This window comes from Microcaecilia unicolor, chromosome 1, assembly GCF_901765095.1.
Source record: "Microcaecilia unicolor chromosome 1, aMicUni1.1, whole genome shotgun sequence".
NCBI lineage: Eukaryota > Metazoa > Chordata > Amphibia > Gymnophiona > Siphonopidae > Microcaecilia > Microcaecilia unicolor.
Window position 1 is genome coordinate 582,077,450 of NC_044031.1, and position 8,558 is coordinate 582,086,007.

Below are 8,558 nucleotides of genomic sequence, written 5' to 3' on the forward strand. Positions count from 1 at the left end.
CCACAATTACTAGACAGTAGAAGGAGACTGTCACATAAGCTTATTTGCTTGTGGGGAAGCAGGCTCCTTGGGCCTTGTGGGCTCATTCTATGAGGCACACAGCAGCATCCTGTGCAGTGACTACCTTATTGTGTCTGGATATTTGCAAGGCAGCAATGTGATTGACGCTGTATACTTTTGCTAAGCAGTACAGGGTGAACGTTGTGTGCTCGGAAGCCAGTTTGGGGGCTTCAGTCCTCAGGGTGGCAGCACCAGGATCCTACCCACTCTAGGGATTGCTTTTAAACATCCCACAGGTTCTGGAATAGTGAGAAGCTACATAATAGAAGGAGAAATTAGGTCTTACCTGATTGGTTTGTTTCCATTAGTCCTTCCCACTATTCCAGAGGGCCCACCCAAGGTTTCTGAGATGTTTAGTTGGTGCAAAGTAATGGGTCAAATAACCACTGTCACCTTGCATAATGCTTCCTGCATATCTCTTGTTCTCTACAGGGTGTCCGCTCAAGTTTGCTCATCTGGTTAGTGTTAGGTTAGTGAGTTGTTTAAGGTGGTTTTTATTTATTCTAAGTTTGTTCTTACTGCCTATGTAAATGTTGAGGAGCTAGACTGGATGCCAAGAGTGAGATGTCTCAGATCAGTTTTCTTTTTTATAATTTTAAGATCTCACAAGTAACAATTATTAAAGTAATATAGAGCATGAAACATAAGAAACAAGGAATAAACTGCTCTTCCTTGAACCACAAAATATGGGGGAGTGGTCAGTGAAATATAAGGAAAATAAAAGGTACATTAAATACAACAGGAAAGGCCAATAACATGATTCTCTTCATTTTAGAAAAAATGCAATCTACTACGGATCTTTTTTTTTTTTTTTTTTTTTACTTTGAATTTTTATTGAAATAACAACGAGCCATTGGCTCCAGCACATGACAATGCAACAATTTCATTTTTATTTTAACATTATGCTTATAACCCTTTTATCCCCCCTATTCCCCCAACAGCCCAAATCCCCCTAAACCCCCTCCAATATCTGTTAGATGAATCCATTCAGGTGCCTCTGGATTATATCTCCCCTTACGCTTATCAGTCTCTACGGATCTTTTTTTGCAGTTAGTTGTACTTGAATATTTATGTACACCTTGCACCTTCCATATAATTCTTTTTAGTTCTGTGCTACAGAACCTGCATTTGTCTGGTTTTTTGTTTTGTTTGTTTTTTCCTACTTTGGCCATAGTCCATTGTCCTGTGTTGCATCAGTCTCTTTATCTTAACTGTTTTTGTGTCAAGTTTTTATCTACTTTGGACTTCTGTAATGATATATTCAAGTGTATTTGTGCTTTACCCAATTATTTTTTGTTCTGATTCTTTAGAATGGTGTGTTTTTTCCTCTTAGTTTTCAAATTCTGTTGCTTCTTTCCTGATGCATGCTGGTGAATTCATGTTTCTGTTGGGAACATTTGAGGTTTAAGATGTTTATAAACTGTGGTCATTTATTTTGTCAGCACTTCGTTCTTTTAATTTGAAAAATTTTTAACATATAGATATTCAGACAAAATAAAGCATTTCATATAGAAATATCCAACAAGGAAAAAAAAACTAATTACAAAATTTCCATGAGAATGCATAGACCATAATTCAAGTGAGAGAAGAGACTGACATGAAAAGATTTAAGGCAACCCTTGTTTAAAGGGTCCGTTTACTATGCTGTGGTAAGCGCTAGCGTTCACTGCACCTTAAAATGGATTACCACAGAATGTGCTTGGGCATCCTGCAGTAATTTCCCAATCTGATGCACTACCCATGTGCTAAAATGTTTTTTTTGTTTTTTTTTGGGGGGGGGGGGGGGGGAGTGTCTGACAGGGATGGAGAATAGATGTTCTTACATTAATTATCGCATCCGCATTACCATGCGCTAACTGGATAGCACAGTATTACCGTACACAAAATAGGTGCAAATCAAGGCTCTACAAATCCCAGGCAACAGGTTCCCATGGTGACTAGAACTTTTTCCTGGCCACCTGAGACTTTTTTAGGCTGCCACTGCTGAAACAGAAAACTCCTCTTCTCTCTGTTGCGCAGCTCTGCGTGTATGAGCCGCAAGATTCAGAAACTCTCACCGCTGGTCTCGTGAGGCCAACATGACAGTTCCTGCACTAGGTGGCCCAAACATCATGCGGCTCTATGCAAGTAAAAGAGGAAATTTTTGTTACCAACAGCATGGGAGCAGGTAGCTCCAAGGGCTAGTGGGAGAGGAGGAGAGAGGCTGGCTGGGATAGGGACGAGGGGAGGGGTGGCAGATTTTTGGCTTGGTGGGGGAATAGGCTGGGGGAAAGGGAGGGCAGCTCCTTGGCTTGCTGGGGTACAGGCCGGGGCGGAGGGGTTGATGGGGTAAGGTATAGATGCTGCAGCTGGGGGAGCCACAGATACCATGCCACCCCAACCTTTTTCCTCCCTGCCTCTTCTGCTGAAGTGTTTATTCCTCTATCTTGCTCCCCAAGAACGGCGACTCAGCTGCATAAGAGGAGGCATGCTATCGGCTGGTGTGGGGCCTTGAGCATCTGCACATGCTCAAGGCCAGGTGGCGGGAGCTGGCAGTCTTGAGCATGAGTAGATTCTCAAGGCTAGTTTTCCCTGTAAGTTGTGCAGATGTCCTCCATGTACATACCTGCCAGTGGAGGGGGTGCTGTTTCAATATCACAGTTTGAATTGTGAGGGGACAGGCAAGCTCTGCACTACACCAGGGAACCTGCCTGTCCGTATTGATTGAAAACATGATACTGAAGCACCACCCCCCACTGACAGGAATGCAGTTAGAGGCCTGCCACTTGATCAAGGCCCCACACCCAGCTGGCCATGCAATAGCACTTATGCAGCTGATAGTCGCTGCCCTGCCTGTTGGTGGCATGGCAGTAGAGAAGGAGAGAGATGCTGAAATGAAAGGGGGTAGAGTGCTGGACACCATGGGCAGGGAGGGTAAGAAAGAAAGTGGAGGGAAGGAGAGAGATTGTGAATGCCATGGGGGGGGGGTGGAGGAAGGAATGTAGGGAGAGAGACATGCTTGGGACCATTGGGGAGGGAAGAGAGATGCTGGAGAACATGGGGGAGGAGGTTTATAGGGAGGGAAGGACAAAGATGCTGGAGATCATGGATTGGGGGGAAGGAAATTCAATGATGCTGGAGACCTTGGATGAAGGGGGAGAGGAAGGGAAGGAAGGACAAAGATGCTGGGGGCTACGGGATGGTAGGGAAGGGTTGGGGCACAACTTGTACCTCTCTCCCAAACAAAAAGGTGTCCTGCCGCCCTGGGGTTGAGGTTTAGAGCTAGGAGTGGCTGATATATAAGTGAAGGAGGAAATGGGTGAGGTGGAATGGCTAAAAAAAAGAGACTTGCTGACCGGGCACGGAAAGTGATGATAGGACCGGGAGACTGAGGTTGGGTGACAGTTTGGGTGGTGGGGTGAAGAGAGTGAGCTGGATTGGGAATGACTGGGTAGGGCGGGAGGCTGCTGCTTTGTATTACTGCCAGCGGCATTCAGGGATGTATTACGGGCTTGATTTTCTATATTTACTTTTTCCCTTAGACAAGGAAGACATAAAACAGCCTTAGTAATCAGGCCCTGAAGGAGCTCACATAGAATGTCCCCCCCCCCCCCCTTTTTTTTTTTCTATGTCAGGAGAAGGTAGGTGGGTCGAGAGAGGCTTTTGGACTGGCTTCTAAATCCCAAGCAAATTTGTCAAGGCCTGCGGTAAATGCTCTCACAGTAATTTATTTTCATGGCCACGTGCTAATTGCAACATCGAAAAAATAGGAATGGGAAAAGCTGCGTTAGGGGGCCCTTTTACTAAGTTGTAGTTTTTTTTTTTTTTTTTTAAAGTGACCTTAGTGCTCCCTAAGTCTTTAGATCAGTCAATCTATATCTACCTGCTGTATCAGGGGCTTCATTGCAGTTGAAAGGGTAAAGGGATGGGGATTTGACAATCTAAGTTTTTGTACCTGGGGCAATGGAGCCCAGCGTCACAAGGAGCCACAGTGGGAATTTATATTCATCTGATAAACCCTCTAATTGAATGGAAAGTGTATAAAAAAACAATTTTTGAATTTAGTAAAAACACATGAACACAAAAAGCTAAAATAATTCCGTATTTACAGGATCACTGATTTTTGTTTCCAATAAAACAAATATTCATAATTCCTTGTGAACACTGTACTTCTATTTGACATTTGTTTTTGTCCAGTCATCCACTACACCATGTCAACCATACAAACTACAGAAATGAACATTTAAATATGCTAAGGCTCTACAGCTTTTCCTAGTACCGTCAATGGTGTTCCATTTTATCATCAAGAAAATACCTATTCTACCAACATAACCACTATTGATTTTACTGATGAAAACCAGAGAGAAATCAACTGCCTCTTCTCAAATGGAAGAGGTTGTTTGGTTGCCAAAAGTGAAGAGAGTGTGGCCTAGTGGCATGTGTTTGAGGCCATAGAGACTGACTGAGCAATGAGTGTTGGAGGCTGCTGGAATGAATGCCTAAGTGAGTATGTTAGTTGTAGTGACTATGCTTGGCAGGCTGAAGTTGGAGAATCAGTTAGTAGCTGGGTGCATTTGGCAGACTGTGCAAACGACCTAGGAGGCTCACTAGTTAATGGTAGCTATCAGTATCAGGTTGTGAATCAATCTAGAGCTAGGTATATCTGCCAGGATGCAAATTTTCTAATAAGACCTAGCAGGAATGCTGGTACTTAGCCATTTGGCAGGCAATGCAGGGGTAAAGATGTAAAATTTAAACTTTTTATTGGGAAAAAATCTTTGTGTAGTATTTACTGCTCAAAAAATCATGTACAAATTTTCAGAATAGCATCTTTATATGATATCTACCAAGTACTAAATGATCCTTTTTGTTTTCTTTAGGTGTGCTTGTATCCAGTGGTGTTCTCATCTTGCCACAGCGAGCACTTCTCAAGTTTTATATGTTCAGTCTGGCATTTCTACTAGCTGCAACATCAGTGTTGGTCAATTATTATGCCACTTTGCACATTGACTTCTACCGGGCCTACTACCGAGCAGCTTTTGGTCTCGAGTTCCTTCTTTATAATGGGCCTTCACTCTGGATGGCACTTATTGTCCTGCAACTTATCTTTGGCATTGGATTTATTGCATTGCTTCAAATTCCAGCCATATTCTCACAGCTGATAATACTGGATCTATTACTTCCTGTAATAGGATTCATTATTGAATTGCCTATGGATATCCAACAGATTTTGGTCTTTATTTCTGGCCTGGGTTTATCAGTGTTTACCACAGTTTGCCTGTCTGTGAAAGTGAAGTGGCTCTACTACTCAACCAGGTATGTTTATCTTCTGATAAGACACATGTACCGTGTCTATGGATTACAGCTCCTGGTTGAAGACACCTGGAAAAGAATCCATTTTCCAGACATACTGCGTGTCTTCTGGTTGACAAGACTAACTGCACAAGCTGTTGTTTTAGTGTATATTTTAAAGGTAACAGCCAGTGATTCAGGAAATGCATCTTACTTAATTTCTTGGAATGACTTTTCAGAGCTGGTCTGCAGCCTTATTATTAGTGGTTGTGATTCTACTCTAACTGTCTTAGGGATGAGTGCTGTTATTTCCTCAATTGCACATTATTTGGGACTTGGGATTTTAGCCTTCATCGGATCCACAGAAGAAGAAGACAAAAGACTTGGCTTTGTAGCACCTGTTCTGTTTTTCATTTTGGCTCTTCAAACTGGGTTGAGTGGGCTGAAGCCTGAAGAAAGACTTGTTCGTCTAAGTCGTAATATGTGCCTTCTGCTGACTGCGATTTTACATTTTATCCATGGAATGACTGACCCTGTGCTAATGTCCCTCAGTGCCTCTCATGTGTCATCTTTCCGTCGACATTTCCCAGTGTTATTGGTTTCTGCTTGCCTTTTCTTTCTTCCCATTTTACTCAGTTATGTGCTCTGGCAATATTATGCACTAAACACTTGGCTGTTTGCAGTAACAGCCTTTTGTGTTGAACTTTGCCTAAAAGTAATTGTTTCTCTAACTGTTTATACACTGTTCATGATTGATGGTTACTATAATGTGCTATGGGAAAAGCTTGATGATTATGTCTACTATGTGCGTTCAACAGGCAATATTATTGAATTTATATTTGGAGTAATCATGTTTGGGAATGGAGCATATACTATGATGTTTGAATCTGGAAGTAAGATTCGGGCATGTATGATGTGTCTACATGCCTATTTCAACATTTACTTACAAGCAAAAAATGGTTGGAAGACTTTCATGAACCGCAGAACTGCTGTTAAGAAGATCAACTCTCTTCCAGAAGTAAAGGGAGAGAGATTAACTGAAATAGATGATGTATGTGCAATCTGTTACCATGAGTTTCACACTTCTGCTCGCATTACCCCATGCCATCACTATTTTCATGCACTTTGCCTTCGCAAATGGCTTTATATACAAGACACATGTCCAATGTGCCATCAAAAAGTCTACATTGAGGATGATCTCAAGGAGAGCACATCCTATTCTGCTAATAATGGTTTTGCTGTACCAAATGAAAATAATCCGGTGCTGTTAGCAGATGAAGTAGTTGAACCTGAGCCTGATCTCAACGAAGATAATGACAGTACAGAGTATGAGGAAGAAGAGTGGCTTCCCCCTGCTGCCATGCCAGCTGAAGAACAACTTCAGGAGGATACAGACTTGTAAGGGAATTAAAGATTTTTTAACAAATCATTGAGGTATTTGGTTAAAAACTGAGTTAAATGTAAATGTTTCATTTTACAGTTTGTAATTTTTGAAAGCACAGAAGCCAGTATCTCAATGTTGAGTCTGTGAATGGTTTAATATTATGTGCTGCTGTAAATATACCTCTTTCATTACTGCTGGTCTCTTTTGTGACCTGTCTAAATTTATGTACATTGTTGTACATGAAATAAAATGTTGCTTTCACATACTCTGTTCTAAGACACATTGAACAGCAGCTTTTTGAACTAATGTGGTGTATAAACTGTGCCAAAGAAATATTAACCTTAACCCTTGTACCAGAAATGCCAGAATGTAAGATCAGCAGGAAAAACAGTGGAGCAATGAAATATTACTAAAGAGGGGCCTTTGAATATTTACAAAGCTAAAATGTGAACCTAAAGAAAATTGGATATGTTCTTCCTTTTTTTTTCAGGTAAATAATCCCATTTTCCTCTTGCTATCTGACTGAATGAATGGTGTAAATTTACCTCTCAGCCTTCAGTCTACTGTCTCCATGAATCAGGATTCTTGAAGCTTTGTTGTACTTTATTAAATAAAGAATGAAAGAGCAGCACACTGGGCACTTCCTGTGAAGTTGGCTAATTAGTATTAGGAACTGAAGAGGGTTCACTAGAATTGAAAGCTAAAGTAGAGCAACTTTGTATAGCAGCTTTATATCGGAGAAATCCTTTTACAAGTGCCCCCAAAATCCAGTCCTCAACTACCTTGAACAGGTCTTGTTTTCAGGGTGCCCACGCTTTGGAAATTAGCTTTGTTCTTCAAAAGCAGATGAATATCAATTTTGGGGTATGAAAACTAGGACTGTTCATAACTCATGGATTGCAGTTGCGAAGACACTACCTTAACCAATGATTTGCTGTTACCTATGAGCACTGAAATGTTAAGAGCTTAGAATAAGAATTCTGTAAAACAGTGGCCTTGTGCTGAATGTTAGGATATACTGTTAAACATTTAAATATATAAAAATTTACCTAAAAAGTTAAATGCTATGAATGTGTTAACTAAACTTGGTGTTATAGCTGGTAACTGGATCACACTGACCTGTGGCTATGCTAAAGGTAAATACTATAACTTGTAACTGAAATGAAAAAGCAACATCAGAGTGGGAAAGCACTTCACATGATGTTATGCTGTCTTTGGGGCCTTTATGCTAAAGCTTAGCATGCTGCATGCCCTATTTTGTTATTTGGTTTTTTTTTTTTTTAATCCCTGTGCACTAAGCGCCTTGTGTTCTATGCAAATGTCCATTAGCACGCACTAAGCTTTAGTAAAAGGACACCTTCAGGAGCAATTTTACAGAGAAATATAAAAAAAATTATAGGTAACATGGCTATTAAGAAAAAGTACATTTCAGGTGTTGGGAGATCTCACTATCTCAGTGGTTCCCAGCTGTGGCATATTTTAAGGCCCCCTCCCCCAGAATTGTAAACACTTTTTATACCCTATTTACAGGTTCACTTTTGAGATTAAAAACATTTTAATAGATTCTAGCCTCCCCCACCATGTTAGATATAATGGTGACCAGCAGCAGCTTGTGATGGAGCAATGGCGTCTGTGCAAGTAAGTGCTTTGAATAGAGTGGCCTACTGCAGCAGTACGCTGGGCCTGCCTGCTAGCAAAGGTAGAACTCAATGCTGCAGCAATGGGGGAGGGGGAGAAAAGCTGAGAGGAAATGTGGGCTAGGGGTGTCGTGAACTTAGAGTTTGGGAACCTTTGCATTATCATCATGAAAAGTCCTATTCAGTAATAGCTGCCTGAAAAATAA

At 41.2% G+C, this 8,558-nt stretch overlaps 1 protein-coding gene across 2 annotated transcripts in view; it reads left to right on the plus strand.

Annotated features, from left to right (window-relative positions):
* The window catches only part of RNF139 (ring finger protein 139), a 30,330-nt gene extending 22,984 nt beyond the window's left edge, over positions 1–7,346 (plus strand). The window contains exon 2 of one of the 2 annotated variants that reach the window (XR_003943807.1): positions 4,920–5,003. Coding sequence is in view for 1 of the 2 variants with exons in the window: in XM_030218915.1 (XP_030074775.1) it covers positions 4,920–6,733 (1,814 nt within the window). In the remaining variant the exon portion in view is untranslated. Of the gene's footprint in view, positions 1–4,919 lie in introns of both variants that reach the window. The other variant, XM_030218915.1, reaches the window with a different exon arrangement.
* The last annotated feature ends 1,212 nt before the right edge of the window (positions 7,347–8,558 follow it).